This window comes from Geotrypetes seraphini, chromosome 6 (assembly GCF_902459505.1).
Source record: "Geotrypetes seraphini chromosome 6, aGeoSer1.1, whole genome shotgun sequence".
Lineage (NCBI taxonomy): Eukaryota > Metazoa > Chordata > Amphibia > Gymnophiona > Dermophiidae > Geotrypetes > Geotrypetes seraphini.
The window spans coordinates 259,496,578-259,513,893 of NC_047089.1; the positions used below are offsets into that span (position 1 = coordinate 259,496,578).

At 45.8% G+C, this 17,316-nt stretch overlaps 1 protein-coding gene across 6 annotated transcripts in view; it reads left to right on the forward strand.

Moving 5' to 3' along the window:
* The window catches only part of GK (glycerol kinase), a 445,878-nt gene that overhangs the window by 124,870 nt on the left and 303,692 nt on the right, over nt 1-17,316 (forward strand). For 5 of the 6 annotated variants that reach the window (XM_033948781.1, XM_033948778.1, XM_033948783.1 and 2 more), the window contains exon 6: nt 13,441-13,578. The exons of the other annotated variant lie outside the window; for it this stretch is intronic. In XM_033948781.1, the coding sequence (XP_033804672.1) occupies nt 13,441-13,578 (138 nt within the window). The remainder of the gene's footprint in view (nt 1-13,440; nt 13,579-17,316) is intronic. 6 annotated transcript variants of the gene reach the window in all.

Below are 17,316 nucleotides of genomic sequence, written 5' to 3' on the forward strand. Positions count from 1 at the left end.
TGTACTAGTACCAAGCCTTTTTTTTAAATTCAGATACACTTTCTTTGTCACTACCCACAGGCCCTGCTCTGCACCTTGATTTCTCAAGCAAGGTGCTCGGCATCACTATCGATTCCTCCCTCTCCTTCAACGATCACCTGAATTTCCTGGCAAAATCATGCTTTTTCAGCCTCCATATGCTGAGGAGAATTAGATCCTATTTTCACCAAAAACATTTCACCATCCTTGTACAATCCATTATCCTATCCAAACTCGATTACTGTAATGCTATTTATTTATGCCTGACAAAAAAAAGTCTTCGCAGACTCCAGCTTATCCAGAATACTGCAGCCAAACTGATTTTTGCTAAACGCAAATTTGATCACATCTCCCCTCTACTTACCAATCTTCACTGGCTCCCAGTACTCTCCAGAATTCATTTCAAATGCTCCTGCCTGGCTTTCAAGATCATTCACGGCATCCTTCCGCCCCTAATCCCCCTATCCTTCCTCGCCCTGACGCCTGCTACCACCAGATCAGCCCACAGACATAAATTATCCTTCCCCTCTCTACACGACATCCTCCACGCAGGAAAACTGGGAAGATCCCTCCTCTCCAAAATCACGGGCCTTTGGAACGATCTCACTATCCCGCTGCGGAACCTGGGCTCCCTCCAACTATTCCGAAAACAACTGAAAACCTGGCTTTTCTCTAACATATAACATCTCTACTTCTGTTTCATCCCCTCTTTATATATCCCCTTGTAAATCTTTCTCCTCTCTCTTCCTATATTTTTAGCTTTGTAAACCGTGTCGAGCTCCACTCCCGTGGAGATGATGCGGTATATAAACTTAAGGTTTAGTTTAGTTTAGTTTAGTTTGTCTTCACCACCTCCACCAAGAGACCGTTCCAAGCATTCACCGCCCTTTCTGTAAAAAAAGTGTTTTCTGAAGATACTCCTGAATCTCTCACTTTCAACCTTCATTGTATGCCGCGAAAATTTCCTGCATTTGCATGTACCCATCGCTAATGGACATATGCACAGAAAATATGCCGTAAAAAACCCCAAAAACACACTCCCCTGCTGCCCCTGTGTTTGATGCAGCGCCCCCACCCACAGCAGAAGAGATGCCCACTCTCTCCTGCTGCACTAAATAAAAAAATTTTGCCGTGACCCGACCGCAGTAGGAGAGATGCCCACTCTCTCCTGCTGCATTAAACTACCTTCCGCGACCCAACCGCTCCCCCACTAATAGTGACCCCTGTCTCTGCCGCACCCTTCCCCCTTACCTGAACAGATGAGCTGGACTGAGGTGGACATCCTAAACTAAACTAAAACTTCGTTTTACAGACCGAGTCATCAACCAAGAGGAGCTCGACTTGGTTAACAATACAGTAATGTAATACATAAACTTGGCAAGGAAAAGTAGACTGAAATAGTTAATTTCTAAAATGTTTAGCAAATAAAAAAGTTTTCAAAACTTTCTGGAATAAAGCAAAAGAACCTAAACTTCTTAATGTAAGAGGTAAAGCATTCCAAAATTCGGTTAATTTAAAAGCAAAAGAATGACTAAATCTCTTAAAGGTTCTGTTTTTATCACTGCGTCCTTGTCTAAAATGGGTATTCCCCTCCCCGGTGCATCTTGGGATGTACCGGGGAGGGGCCTGAGGCTCTGATTAGCCCAGGGTGTTTAAGGCCCCTCCTATGCGCCAATAAGAACCTCAGGCCCCTCCCCGGATACATCAAGAATGGTTCTAGGGCTCTGATTGGCCCGGACACTCCATAAGCATCCGGGCCAATCGGGCCGATGCATCTGGGGAGGGGCCTGAGGCTCTGATTAGCCCAGGGTGGCACATAAGGACTCTACCAATACAGGGGGAAGTGGTGTCTTAGTCCCACAGCCTTCGAGTTGGTTGTATAGGCTTGGGTGTCAGCTGGTCATGGATCTGATGTGCCAAAGTGCCCCAGTTCTTCAATCAGCGCAGGGATCTTCAGGCTGAGGATCTTCAGGCCAAGGGGCTGGATGCTCTGGTGCAGCCTTGGCTGTCAGAGGGCCTTCTGTACATGTTTCCCCCGTGGCTGATGGGCAGAGTCCTTCTTCGCAAGACATCCGTGATATGTGGATTTCTTTCATCTTTTCGTGGCAGATCCTCTTCCTTTGCCCCTCTTTCCTGACCTTCTGATGCAGGGCCCCATTCCAATGTTCTATCCAGGTCCCTTTTGTCTTACGACCTGACTCTTGAAAGAGAACGCCTAGATAAGAGAACTTGCTCCACTTGCTGCACTTCTTCGAGGGAGTAAACAGGCAGATAGACAAGGGCGACCCGGTTGACATTGTATATCTGGATTTTTAGAAGGTGTTTAACAAAGTTCCACATGAACGACTACTTCGGAAACTTGCATGCCATGGAATCGAGGGTGAAATACTCACGTGGATTAAAAACTGGCTGGAGCATAGGAAACAGAGAGTGGGGATAAATGGACAATTTTCAGACTGGAAGAGTGTCACCAGCGGGGTGCCGCAGGGCTCAGTGCTTGGGCCTGTGCTCTTCAAAATCTTTATAAATGATCTGGACATTGGTACAATGAGCGAGGTGATTAAATTTGCGGACGATATGAAGTTATACAGAGTAGTGAAGACACAGGGGGATTGCGAAGATCTTCAATGGGACATTATCAAGCTCAAGAAATGGGCACCGATATGGCAAATGAGGTTCAATATGGATAAGTGCAAAGTTATACATGTCAGGAACAAAAATCTCATGCACGAATACAGGGTGTCCAGGGCGGTACTTGGAGAGACCTCTCAGGAAAGGGACTTGGGAGTTCTGATCGACAAGTCCATGAAGCCATCTGCACAATGTGCTACAGCGGCGAAAAGGGTGAACAGAATGCTAGGAATGATCAAGAAGGGGATCATAAACAGATCGGAGAAGGTTATCATGCCGCTGTACCGGGCCATGGTGCGCCCTCACCTGGAGTACTGCGTCCAGCACTAGTCACCATACATGTAGAAGGATACGGTACTACTCGAAAGGGTCCAGAGAAGGGCGACTAAAATGGTTAAGGGGCTGGAGGAGTTGCCGTACAGTGAGAGATTAGAGAAATTGGGCCTCTGCTCCCTTGAAAAGAGGAGACTGCGAGGGGACATGATCGAAACATTCAAAATACTGAAGGGAATAGACTTAGTAAAGAAAGGCAGACTGTTCACCCTCTCCAAGGTAAGGAGAACGAGACGACACTCTCTAAACATAAGAACATAAGAAGCGCCATCTCTGGAACAGACCCTAGGTCCATCAAGTCCGGCGATCCGCACATGCGGTGGCCCCGCCAGGTGTACCCTGGCATAGTTTTAGTCCCCATATTGCTCTAAGCTTCTCGTAAAGAGAAGTGCATCTAGCTTACCCTTACCCATGTCACTTCATGCCACTCATAAGGAGATGTACATCTAACTTACCCTTAAATCCTAGAATGGTAGATTCCGCAATTACCTCTTCTGGGAGAGCATTCCAGGTGTCCACCACTCGTTGTGTGAAGCAGAACTTCCTGATATTTGTCCTGAACTTGTCCCCCCTTAGCTTCAGCCCATGTCCTCTTGTCCGTGCCACATTGGACATTGTAAATAACGTTTTTTCCTGCTCTATTTTGTCGATTTCTTTCAGTATTTTGAAAGTCTCGATCATATCCCCTCGCAGTCTCCTTTTCTCAAGGGAGAACAACCCCAGTCTCTTAAGTCTTTCCTTGTAATCCAGGTTCTCTGTATCCTCTCTAGCAGTTTTATATCCTTCTTTAGGTATGGAGAGCAATGCTGGACGCAGTATTCCAAGTGCGGTCTGACCATCGCTCTATAAAGCGGCATTATAACTTTCTCCAATCTACTCGCGATTCCCTTCTTTATCATGCCTAGCATTCTATTCATGTTCTTCGCTGCCGCCATGCATTGCACCGACGGCTTCAGTGTCCTATCGATTAATACTCCCAGGTCCTTTTCCTGTTCAGTTTTGCCCAGAGTTGCACCTGACATACTATACTTGTGTTCCTTATTTTTTCTGCCTAAGTGTATCACTTTGCATTTTTCCACATTAAACTTCATCTGCCATTTATCTGCCCAATTCTCCAATCGGCTCAAGTCACTCTGTAGTTCCTCACTGTCCTTCGGCGATTTGATGGCCCGGCATAGCTTTGTGTCATCTGCAAACTTGATGATCTCACTGGATGTTCCATCCTCTAGGTCATTTATGAAAATATTAAATAAGATGGGCCCAAGTACCGAGCTCTGGGGCACACCGCTAGTCACATTTTCCCAGTCCGAGAACTTCCCATTTATGCCCACTCTCTGCCTTCTGTTCTCCAGCCATTTGCCTATCCATCTTAGTATATCTCCTTCTATTCCATGGCCCTGCAGTTTCCTGAGGAGTCTTACATGTGGAACTTTGTCGAACACCTTCTGAAAATCCAAGTATATAATATCCACCAGTTCTCCATTATCAATTTGTCTGTTCACTGTCTCAAAAAATTGAAATAGGTTCGTCAAACATGACTTCCCTTTCCTGAAGCCATGTTGGCTGGCTTTCATCAGGTCGTGTGTGTCTAGGTGCCGGGTTATGCTATCCTTGATCAGCACCTCAACCATCTTCCCAGGGACCGACTTGAGACTCACAGGTCTATAGTTGCCCGGTATTCCTCTTGATCCTTTTTTGAATAGCGGCGTGACGTTCACTATCTTCCAGTCGTCTGGTATCTGCCCTGTTTTGATGGACAGGTTGGCAAGTTTTTGCAATAGTTCTCCGATTTCCACTTTTAGCTCTTTCAAGACTCTCAGATGAATTCTGTCCGGTCCAGGAGATTTGTCACTTTTGAGTTTGTCGATCTGGCGGTAGATATGGTCCAAGTCCACTTTTTACTGTGGTAAGACTGTCCTCTGTTACTCCTTTGAACACTTTCACTGCTTCTGGAATTGTTGCAGTGTCTTCCTTTGTAAAGACAGACGCAAAGAATGAATTTAGTCTGTCTGCGATTTGTTTGTCTTCCTTGATGTACCCTTTCCTTCCCTGGTCATCCAGTGGTCTCACTGCCTCTTTTGCGGGTTTTCTCCCTTTCACGTACCTGAAGAAGGGCTTGAAGTTTGTGGCCTCCTGCGCTATTTTCTCCTCATAGTGTTTTTGGCATTCCTCACCGCCCTGTGACACTTCTTCTGATCACCCTTGTGCTTGTTCCAAGTTTCGGTTGTTTTTGTGCGTTTCCATGCTTTGAAGGAGTCCTTCTTTTCTTTTATGGCTTCCTTCACCTCTTTAGTAAGCCACGCCGGCTCTCTTTTGACTTTGGTTTTCTTTGCTTTGGACATCCACGGAATGTAGAGGCTTTGTGCTTCCGTGATAGTATTTTTCAGAAGGGACCATGCCTGTTCTACCGTTTTGACTTTTCCCATTCTTTTCTTGATCCATTGTTTCGCCATGGCTCTCTTGCTATCATTTCTTCCCCTTTTGAAGTTTAAAGTTGTGATTGAGGTTTTGGTACTTTTCCCCTTCCCGACATCGAGTTTGAAGTTGATCATGTTGTGATCGCTCGCCCCCAGCGGGACCGTGACTTCTACTTCCTTTGCCGGCCCCGTAACGCCGTTTAGGACCAAGTCCAAGGTGACGTTTCCTCTTGTCGGCTCTCCCACCAATTGTTCCAGGAAGCAGTCCCCTAGCACTTCCAGGAACATTGCCTCATAGAAACATAGAAGATGACGGCAGAAAAGGGCTACAGCCCATCAAGTCTGCCCACCCTGCTTACCCACCCCCTGTCTATGCCCTAATGACCCAATTTCCTTATCTTGACCCTCGTAGGGATCCCACATGGGTATCCCATTTATTCTTAAAGTCTGGCACGCTGTCTGCCTCGATCACCTGCACTGGAAGCTTGTTCCAATGATCAACCACTCTCTCTGTGAAGAAATACTTTCTGGTGTCGCCATGAAATTTTCCGCCCCTGAGTTTGAGCGGGTGCCCTCTTTTGGCCGAGGGTCCTTTGAGAAAGAAAATATCATCTTCCACTTCGACACGTCCCGTGAGGTACTTAAATGTTTCCATCATGTCTCCCCTCTCCCTACGTTCCTCAAGAGTGTAGAGCTGCAATTTGTTCAGTCTCTCTTCGTACGAGAGACCCTTGAGCCCCGAGATCATCCTGGTGGCCGTCCGTTGAACCGATTCAATTCTGCGCACATCTTTACTGTAATGTGGCCTCCAGAATTGCACACAGTACTCCAGATGAGGTCTCACCATGGCCCTGTACAACGGCATTATGACTTCAGGCTTTCGGCTGACGAAACTTCTATTGATACAACCCAATATCTGCCTTGCCTTAGATGAAGCCTTCTCCACTTGATTGCCAGTTTTCATGTCTGCACTGATGATTACTCCTAAATCTCGTTCTGCTGAAGTCCTAGTTAAAGTTTCTCCGTTCAAGAAGTACGTCCTGCATGGATTTCCGCTTCCGAGGTGCATGACCTTACATTTCTTAGCATTGAAGCCTAGCTGCCAGTTTGAGGACCAACTTTCCAATGTAAGCAGGTCCTGCGCCATATAATTCTGTAAACTGCATTCACTTACTATATTACATAGTTTGGCGTCATCGGCGAATAGTGTTATTTTACCTTGAAGCCCTTGAGTCAGATCCCCTTGCCACAATTTGAAATTCCCAGATTCCAATCTATTCCTGGAAAATTGAAATCCCCCAAGATAATGACATTACCTATCTTACATTCGTGTTTAATTTCCTCTATCATTTCCAAGTCTGTTTCTTCCACTTGTCCTGGCGGTCGGTAGTAAAGGCCAATCTTTGTGTCAGCACCGTTGTGTCTGGGAATCTTTATCCAGAGGGATTCCAGCTTCTCTTTCTCTTCTATCATAGTCTCTCTCACAGATTCTATTTCTTCCCGAACATATAGGGCAATACCTCCTCCTTTCTGCCCCACTCTATCTCTTCTGTACAGTTTCTATCCTTGAAGTTCTGTATCCTATTTGTTTTCGTCATTCCACCAGGTTTCTGTTATGCCAATGATTTCCAGTTCGTCGTTCTTTGCTATTGCTTCTAATACTCCCATTTTGTTTCTCAAACTTCTAGCGTTCATATACATACATTTGAGTTCCCTTTGTGTTGCCTTCTTGGACTCTTTAAGCTTAGCAGTCTCCCCTGGTTCCTTCACGGGGATAGATTCCGTACAAACGTAAGGAAATTCTTCTTCACCCAGAGAGTGGTGGAAAACTGGAACGCTCTTCCTGAGTGTGTTATAGGGGAAAACACCCTCCAGGGTTTCAAGACAAAGTTGGACAAGTTCATGCTAAACTGGTGAGACTGGACTCCTTTGGAGCACTGGTCTTGACTTTAGGGCCGCCGTGTGAGCGGACTGCTGGGCAGGGTGGACTATTGGTCTGACCCAGCAGCGGCAATTCTTATGTTTTTATAGTTATTTTTATAAAGTGATCTCTACGGGTCCCGGAGACTTTCCACCTCTTGGGCTTATGTGTGAGTTTGGCTTATCTTTGAGGAGTGGTGTGCCACACATGACATGGTTCCTGTTTGTGCCTCTTTGTCTCACATCTTGGAGTTCTTGCAGGATGGCCTGCACAAGGGCCTTGCCTAGTCTTACCTCCAGGTTCAACTTGTGGCTTTGTCTGCATTTTGCAGTTTGCTGCATGGTCGGCGTTTGACTTTTTCTCTGGATGTGAGTTGCTTTTTGAGGGCGGCCAAATTGTTCCAGCCTCTGGTGCAATCTTTGGTTCTAGCCTGGGATCTCAATCTGATCCTGTCTGTGCTTGTGCATTTGCTAACTACCAAGCTGATTTGCTGATGAAAAGAAGGATTTTGGTGTAGAATGACTCCAAGTATTTTCACTTTAGAGTCTAATTGAACTGGGATAGAGTCTATCTTGATGGATTCAGCTAGACAGTCGGTATCTGAGGCAGGAAACAGTACATACTTTGATTTATTGATGTTTAATGATAGCATATTTTGGTGAAGCCAAAAATTAATTTTAATCAGTTTAAGGTTGATTTCTGAGATATCTGATTTGTGTTTGAGATTGAGGGGATGAAGTAATTGTATGTCATCAGCATAAGCAAAGCAAGTGAATCCAATTGATTGAGCTAACATAAGAAGGGGGGATAGGAAAACATTCAATAAAAGTGGCGATAGTATGGAGCCTTGAGGGATACCATGCTGCTGAGAGATATTGGAAGAAGTGGAGTTTTTGAAACGTACTTTGAATTCACGGTCATGGAAAAAGGAAGCAAACCAGTTTAGAGTAATACCTATTAATTGAAGTCTGTTTAGGAGAAGGTTATGGTCTACTATGTCAAAGGCTGTAAGATCTAAAGAGATTAGTAGAACTGATTTCCTATGGTCAGTGTAATAGCGGATAGAGGTGGTAAATCCGATTAAAGACAGTTCGGTAGAATAGTGTTGGCGGAATCTGGTTTAATTTGGATGGAAGGCATTGCTTTTCTCAAGGACAGAGGAGGTCTGGTTGAAGATGATTTTTTCTGTAATCTTGGATATAAAAGGGAGGTTGGCTATTGGTAGATAGTTTGAGCATTGATCTTCTGGTAGGTTTGGTGATTTAAGTTTAGGAAATACAGTTACAAGTTTCCAAGATTTGGGAATAGTACCGGTACTTAGACTGGTGCTGATCATAGTTTGGATAAATGATCCAAAGATCTAAAAACATTTTTTGAGTCTGATGGATTGGCAAAAGTGTTCATAGATTGTATTGTCCAGCAAATATCTTCTGTGGAGGGACTAGTAAAATCTGAAAGGGTACTGAATGATAAGAATGTACGATCTTCTGAGGGAGAGGGTGGGTATGGACTATGAGTTTGGGTAAGAGCATTGCGGACCTGGGAAATTTTGTGGTTGAAGAAGATAGCGAGATCTTGCAAGGATGGTTTGATCAAGTTTGAGGAATTGGAAGGGGGAAGGGTGGTAAGGATGTGAACAATAGAGTAAAGAGTAGATGTGTTGTGTTGTGTTCATCCGTATCTGGACGGCTGGTCGATCAGAATTCCCTCGGAGCCAAGGGGGCATCAGGCTGTTCATCAGGTGGTACATTTGCTGTAGTGCCTGGGCTGGGTGATCAAATTCAGGAAGAGTCACCTGAAGCTGATACAGGATTTGAAATACCTGGGAGTTTGATTTCTGTGGCTGCGTCCTGTCAGGAGAAGCTTCGTCAGGTTATCCAGGACCTTCTGGCCACTCTGGTCCCAACGGCATGGCAGTACCTCCAGGTTCTGGGGACCATGGTGGCGATAATCGATGTGGTCCCTTGAGTCAGAGCCCATTTGTGTCCACTGCAGGATACTCTGCTTTCGCACTAGAGTCCACAGTGGAATCCGTTACATGCATCCCTGCTCTGGTCGTCTATGGCATGGAACAGTCTTCCTGGTGGCTGCAACCACTCTCGCTCTCCAGGGGATCTTCCCCTCCGGATTTTGGAGTGGGTGATTCTTTCAAAAGATGTGAGTCTCAAAGGCTGGGGGACTCTTCCCCCCTGTTCAGTGCTGGTGGGCTCCTCCGAGTGCAAATGATTGATCACCTGAAGCTTCAGATGATTTGGCTTGCTCGCCTCCACTTCAAGGATCGTCTTCATCATTGAGCCGACCGCATCTTCTCAGACAATGCCATAGCGGTGGCTTATGTCAATTGGCAGGGGGGTATGAGGAATCCCTTCTTGAGTGTGGAGGCTCAGCTGCTTTTCTTGTGGGCGGAGAGATACCTCATGGTGCTGTTAGCGGCGCATGTGGCCAGAGTGGATAATGTTCAAGCAGATTTTCTCAGTTGTCAGACTCTGGATCCTGGAGAGTGGTCTCTGTCTCAAAGAGCATTTGATTGCATAGTGGATCAGTGAGGGCATCACACATTCGCTCTCATGGCGACTGCGGCCAAAAAGAAAGCCAATTGGTTCTTCAGTCGCCATCGCAAGGCCAGTAGTGAAGGCCTGGACACCCTGGTTCAACCCTGGCCACGGGAAGGTCTCATCTATGTCTTCCCTTTGTGGCCCATGATAGTGAGTCTGTTGTGATAGAAAGCAGTTCATGGAGGTCCAGTGATCATTGTCACACCTGATTGGCTGAGGCAGCTGTGTTATGCTGACTTGGTTTAGCTCCAGTGGGATCAGGGGCTCTGGCTACCTTGTCATCCTTGCCTCCTCATGTAGGGTCCCATTGGGCTGCAGGATCCAGACTGCTTTGGTTGTACGGCATGGCTATTGATCGTGTGGCCTTAACTAGCTGGGGCTATTCTTCATCTGTGGTTGCCATGTTGCTTCGCAGCAAAAAGAAATCCACAGTGGCTGCCTATGTGAAGGCTTATATGCCTTACCATGAACGCTTCCTACACGTACTCGTTGCCTCTACTCTATACTTATCACTTGACTTACTCCCACTCTACTTGTAACCGCCCTTCTCCATTTGTACTTGACGTCTTTGTAATTTCTTTTCGCTGATTGTCCAACTCTTCTTATTGTAAACCGCCTCGAACTACCATGGCTTTGGCAGTATATAAGAATAAAATTATTATTATTATAACTATTATGCTATCATTCTGGCACAGATGGATTACTGTAACTCTCTATGTGGGGCTAAGCAAAGGAAATGAAAAACGGCTAAAGTTGATTCAAAATACTGCAACCAGATTGATCTTGGGAGGGGGGGGGGGGAAGAAGTTCGATCATGTGTCACCTCTGCTGAGGAAACTTCATTGGCTTCCCTTTAGACTAAGAGTTTGATTTAAATGGGCTCTCCTTCTTTGAAGGACTCCTTGTTAGCTCATCTGGATGTAGCCCACTTTCAGCGGGATGCTCTGAGGCTTCAGCCTCGGCTGTGCTTTCCCTGTCCAACTTGTTATCTTAACCTGGTTCTTCATTCTCTGGCTTGTTCACCATATGAGCTTCTGGAGCAGGTGTCCCTTATGGATCTTATGATCAAGACCGTATTTCTGGTGGCCATTATCTCAACCCGTAGGATTTTGGAGCTTCATGCTCTTTCCTGCTGGGATCCTTTTCTGCATATTATGGATTCTGGTGTGCTGCTGAGCACTGTTCCTTTTCTTCCAAAAGAGGTTTCCACTTTCCATGTGAATCAGGAAGTCTGGCTTCCTGCTTTGCTTTCTCCGGCTCAAGGGATCAGGAACCAGGTGTTGATGTCCTTGGATGTACATTAGCTGTTGCGGTACCTGGAGATCACCAATGAGTTTCGCCTTTCTGACCACCTGTTTGTTCTGGTGGGTCCTGCCTGCAAGGATAGGCCAGCTTCTAAGGCCACTATTTCTAGGTGGATCCTTATTGGCATTTCTGCGGCTTATGTGGTGGCCAGAAAGAATCCCCCCTCACGGTAAGGGCTCATTCTACTGGAGGTGTTTCATTCTCTTGGGCAGAGTCCGAGGGCTGTTTCTTTATATGAGATTTGCAGGGCCGCTGTCTGGTCCTCCTTGTATACGTTCACCAAGTTTTACAGAATCAATGTGGGGCCAAGTAGGATGCTGTTTTTGGTGCCTCTGTTTTGGCAGTAGGCTCATCAGTCCCACCCTGGTTCTTTGGGACTGCTCTGTTATGTCCCATTGGCCCTGGAATAAAGTGGAATTGTACAAGAACAAAAGATTAGGTTCTTACCTTTACTAATCTTCTTTCTTGTAAATTCACACTTTATTTTGGGAACCCACCCCATACCTTGTTGATTCGCCGATTCAAGTACTGGTAAGCTGGATTTATGTTTCCCGACCAGCCTTTATAAGAATGCAGTCAGAATGGGTTTAGCACTTGGTTTTGGGTGGTCCCTAGTTCAGGTGCTCCCTTCTGTCAGTGCAGGCTGTCTCTCTTTATAGCATTGTTTTTGTCATTCAGGTTTCTAATGTTTAATGACCTGGTTCTCTCGTTTTTAATTGTTGCTGTTTTGCATTTATTGATATGAGCAGAATAGACTTACTTGTCGGGGTATGTCCCCGTTCCCCTCTCTCTCTCTCTCTTTTTCTTATCCGCTAACAGATATTCCTGACTGCTTTATGACTGATTCCTAGAGGGCCAGTGCTGAGGTAAGAGGAGTTGGGGTTTAAGTCTGTGAAATTTGAGGCTTCCTATAAAGTCCTGATGGGTAGACAGAAATAACCCATAAAGTGTGGATTTACAAGACAAAAGATTGGCAAAGGTAAGAACCTAATCTTTCATAACTTCATTGAGTGTCCTCTAGTCCTTTGCACATCTTGAAGGAATAAGAAATTGATTCACTTTTACCCATTCTATATCACTCAGGATTTTGTAGACCTCAATCATATCTCCTCTCATCCGTTTCTTTTGTAAGAGTGAGTTCTCTCCCATTTATCATTTTAGATCAGGGGTATCAAAGTCCCTCCTCGGGGACCTCAATCCAGTTGGGTTTTCAGGAATTCCCCAATGAACATGCATGAGAACTATTTGCATGCACTGCTTTCATTGTATGCTAATCTAATCTAATCTAATCCTTAGGTTTGTATACCGCATCATCTCCACGTTCGTAGAGCTCGACGCAGTTTACAGTAGGAGAAATAGGAAGGAACTACAACAGAGGGTATGCTAATAGATCTCATGCATATTCATTGGGAAAATCCTGAAAATCCGACTGGATTGCGGCCCTCAAGGAGGGGACTTTGACACCCCTGTTTTAGATGCTCTTCTTTGAACCTTTTCTAATTCTGCTCTATCTTTTTTGAGATATGAGAACCAGAATTGCATACAAACAAGGTTGCATCATGGAACCCGTACACAGACATTATAATTTCATCCTATTTTCCATTCCTTATCTAATAATTCCTAGCATCCTGTTAACTTTTTAGGCCACTGCCACACACTGGGCATAAGATTTGAGCATATTGGATGACACCTATCTTTATCTTGAGTGCTGACTCCTCCTAAGGTGGACCCTAGCATCAAGTAACTATGATTTGGATTGTTCTTCCCAATGTGTATCACTTTTGCAGTTGTCCACAATAAATTTCATCTGTCATTTGGATGCCTAGTCTTCTTTTTTCTTAAGGGCTTCCTGCAATTTTTCACAGTCTTACATGTGTGTTGACAACTTTGAATAGTTTTAGTGTCCTCTACAAATTTAATCACCTCATTTGTCATTCTGATTTCCAGATAATTTATAAATATGTTAAATAGTACTGTTCCCAGTACAAAATCCTGCAGCACTCTACTATTCACTCTTCTTCAGTCATTTAATGCTCCATTTTCTGTCCCATTTGTTTCTCTGCTAGAAAGGCTTCTATTTTCTCATTTTCTCTATGAATAGGGCATGATCTGGTAAGAAGGCAGGAATCTAAATTCAGTGATGCATTAAATACTGAAGCAAAGGTGGTGTCCTTCCAAAAGTAGTATATGTAATAGGTATAGAAACTATTGGAGAGTATTACTGTCTTAGCTATGCTTTTTGTATTTCTCATTTTTCTAGGGTAGTACTGGACTGCCCCTTAGCACTTATTTTAGTGCCGTGAAGCTTCGATGGCTCCTGGATAATGTGGAAGAAGTGAAAAATGCCATAGCTGATGGAAGAGCTATGTTTGGTACCATAGACTCTTGGCTTATATGGGTATGCCTTCATTATTATATATTATAAGAATATGGACTGTTAGAAGCTTGCTTCTTAGATATGTATGCAACAGGACAAAAAGGCAGCATATTCTCACAGATGGACAGTGCAAAAGTGTACTGTCAGTTTGACTTCTTTAGAAGTCTCAAGACTGTCCATAAATGAAGAGTGAGTGCCATTTCACCCAATGCGTGAGTGCCATTTCACCCAATGTTAGCTCGTGAGTCCATCAGTTCTTAGTTATCCGCGGAGCTAAGACAATGTGTTGGATTCTCTCCAACTACGCATGTCTTTCTCCATTTTTCCCATCTTCTCCTTGCTTAAATTTATTGTTTTCTTCATTTATTTTATTCTCAAGTATTTCCATCCTTAATTTTTTATATTCACAGCCTTCGGGCCCTTCTTGGCCTTTTTTCCAGGCAGGTGACTTGAGCCTTTTTCGGACTCTCGATCACTTGACATCTGGTACAATTGAGTCCTTTGATTTTGCTGTGGCTAGCTTTCTATCAATGTCCAAGCCTTCCAGTGGATTCAAGAAGTGTAATTTATGCAACAGGGCATCTTCATCACTGACCTACACAGCCTGTGCCTTCAGTGTCTTGGTCCTGAGCATTGGGTAGATTCTTTGAAGGCTAGGCTTCTGCAGCAAGAAAAGCTTTTTGGGCCCTCTTCTGTATCGACCATGTCATCTTCATCGATGAAGCCCCCAAATCATTCTCCGGAGGCATCAGTGTCGACATTAACACAGGCACCCCACTCGGTGTCAGCTCTGATGGTACCATCAGCTTCTCCTGCTAAGAAGCATTCTCATATTTATGTTTATGTTTATTTAAGATTTGATATACCGCTCCAGCATTTTACTGACCTAAGCGGTTTACAAAGTATCAAACTAAAATGAAATTAGGTACTTGAGAAAAACTACCCTAACTGTCCCGAAGGCTCACAATCTAGCTAAATAAAAATATGTAATACATTTCTTAGATCAAAAATCAAAGAAATAGAAATAATGAAAGAAGATGATAAATTAAAGATACAATAAAACAACTTTAAGAGATAGAAAAGTCGCTGAGGCAGCTTGATAGTAAGTTCAGTCTGCAGAACCAGGTCAACTGGCCGCCACCAAAGAAGCAGGACCAGGAACCATGCCAATGAAGACCACCATGACACCAGTCATCGGACAGGCAAGGACAGGCGCCGCTGACAGCAGACCCCTGAAGTGAAGTCCAACAAAGCAGCTCCAGGAGTGCAAGTCTGCCGAGGGGAAGGGGGAGAGAGGGCAGGCCACAGGAGATCCTCCAACGCCGGCATCAATCCACTGCTGGTGACCACTGTCACCACCTATGCTCTGGCCGAACGGTTTTAGGTAGCCAGGCAGCTCAACTACTGGCGTGAGCCCCCTTTTTGAAGTAGGGAAAACCTTTCCACTGGGATACCTGGATTTGCTCACTAGCAGAACTTCTGTGCGGGTTCCTAAGGAAAACCAACAGTCAGGAGGGTTCAAGATGAAATACTGAGCTTTTATTAAAGCCTTGCTCACAGCACTCCCATGCCCACCAGGTACTTCCGGTGGCATGAATTTACATTCACAGGAATACAAAAGAACTTTCTCAAAACACAAAATATAAACTTCCTTGCTCTGGACTTTAGCACAGCATACAACATAGTCCCAACAGTCCTCTTCACCAGAGTTAGATATTGGCAGCTCTGCCAGTTTATTCTTGTTCAGTGCAACTGGCTAACTGAACTTATGCAGTAGAACTAACCTGAGTTTCCACAGTGCAACGGAGCAATCTTCAATTCAGCGTTCTCCCTCAAGACTGCTCAAGCAGGCAGCCTTAATTGCTTTACACAGAAATGCAACTGAACAGGCACGGAGGTTTGGTAACCTGACACCACAGTTCTTCAGCTGTTCTTCCTGCTCCGTGTTGTTTAGCTAAGCTAAGATATACACTCAAGGACTGATATCTGCACTGGTGCTTTACTCGGACAGTAAACTTTGCCTCTTCTAATCTTACAGTCTCTGTCCTGACCATGCATTCACCTCTCAAAGCAAGCCATGGAGGAACAATAAGGTAAGAACAAAAACATTCCCTTAAAACTCATAGGGTTATGCTGTCTCCATAGGTTCAGGTTGGCATTCACTTGGAGCATTACTTTCCTCTGTTAACATGGGCTCAATACAACTGGGTTCCAGGGCAGAGTTCACCACTGGCTCTTCTATCATATCCCAGTCAGACTGCAATCCCAGACCTGGCTATTCCTCAGGTAGGGCAGCCTCATGCTGGACTCTCTGTCCCTGCACAGCTTGTCTTCCTGGGACTCTCCAGCCCAGCCCCTCCTCCCACTTCCTTAGCTCTCTACAGAGCCTCGGTAGCCTGTAGCTGCAGGGGGGAGAGCTTCCTTCCCTCTGCTTGAATCATTTCTTTCCGGGCATCCTGCTGATCTGCCTTCTGCCTAATAGGCACTGGATAATAGCAAGGCAGAACTTTCCTGCCTGGCTTTAAGACTGCATCAGGAAAGTTACAGCTTCTTAGTTCTATTTCCATTTCTTCCTCGCTTTCTATAGGATAGTCAGCTGATCTACTCCCCTGGACCCTGACGTGGTCAGCCCTTCTGCACCGGGGATTGTATATCTTCCTATATTTCTCTGTGACTAACCTTGAGGATCCAGCCGGTTTGTCACACCACGTTGGGGCCGAGCTGCTTCGCTCAAATGGCTTCCCCTTTCTGCTGCTGGACAAGAGCCCAGACTGGGAAAGCTGTGTTGAACCAGCTGATAGAATACCCAGGAAGAGCAGCAGTTGGGAGAAATGAAAGAAAACATAGTTCCCTCAGAACCTGGTTGCTTTACTCAAGTGACTTGGCACCAGTGGACAGCTTTAGAGTGGCCCCTTTATGCTACCGTGATCAGTTAAGTGACAACAGCAGAGAACCTGTCCCGTTCCACCACCCCCCCCCAAAGTTAGCCAATAGGAGGGATGACTACTTCCTCCTGCTGGAAGCACCCCACCTGAATATCTGCAGTAGGAGGTGTGCCCAATTTCTCCTCCCGCCACTCCCAGGCATCCCCCTGCAGGAGGGATACCCACTTCCTCCTTTTGGAACCCACGGCAGGAGGAGTGTATAATTTCTCCTGCGGCCACTCTCCAAGGCATCTCCCGGCAGGAGAGTAGCCCACTTCCTCCTGCTGCTGGCCCCATCATATTCCGAACCCATAAACACTCCCTGACTCCACCCCAACACTCTCCAACTCCACAACGGACTCTCCCGGACACTCCAACCCTAACCCCTGACGCTCCCCAACTCCACCCGGACAACTCCACCTGGACACCCCCAAGATACCCCTGACAGCCCCCCCCCCCCGACTCCACCCGGACAACTGCACCTGGGATGCACTGGGAGTGGCTTAAAACTCTGGCCAGATACCTAAAACCTCTCCCAGGATACACTGTGAAGGAGGCCTAAGACTCCAGTTGCCCGGGTGACTAAGACCCTTCCTGTGGGAGGTGCCTTGGGCATCTGAGCCAGTCAGGGCCTTAGGCCCCTCCCCAGTGCATCCCAGAATGCACTGGAAGGGCAGGGCCCATCATTTTGCAGTGATGGGCGTCCCTCTTGCTCGCTATCAGATAAAGGTATGAGGGGGCGTTCGGGGGGAGGAGATGGGGATCTTGGGTAATCAGGGAGTTGTCTGGGTGGAGTCGGGGCGTGTCAGGGAGATCTTGGGGGTGTCGGGGTGGA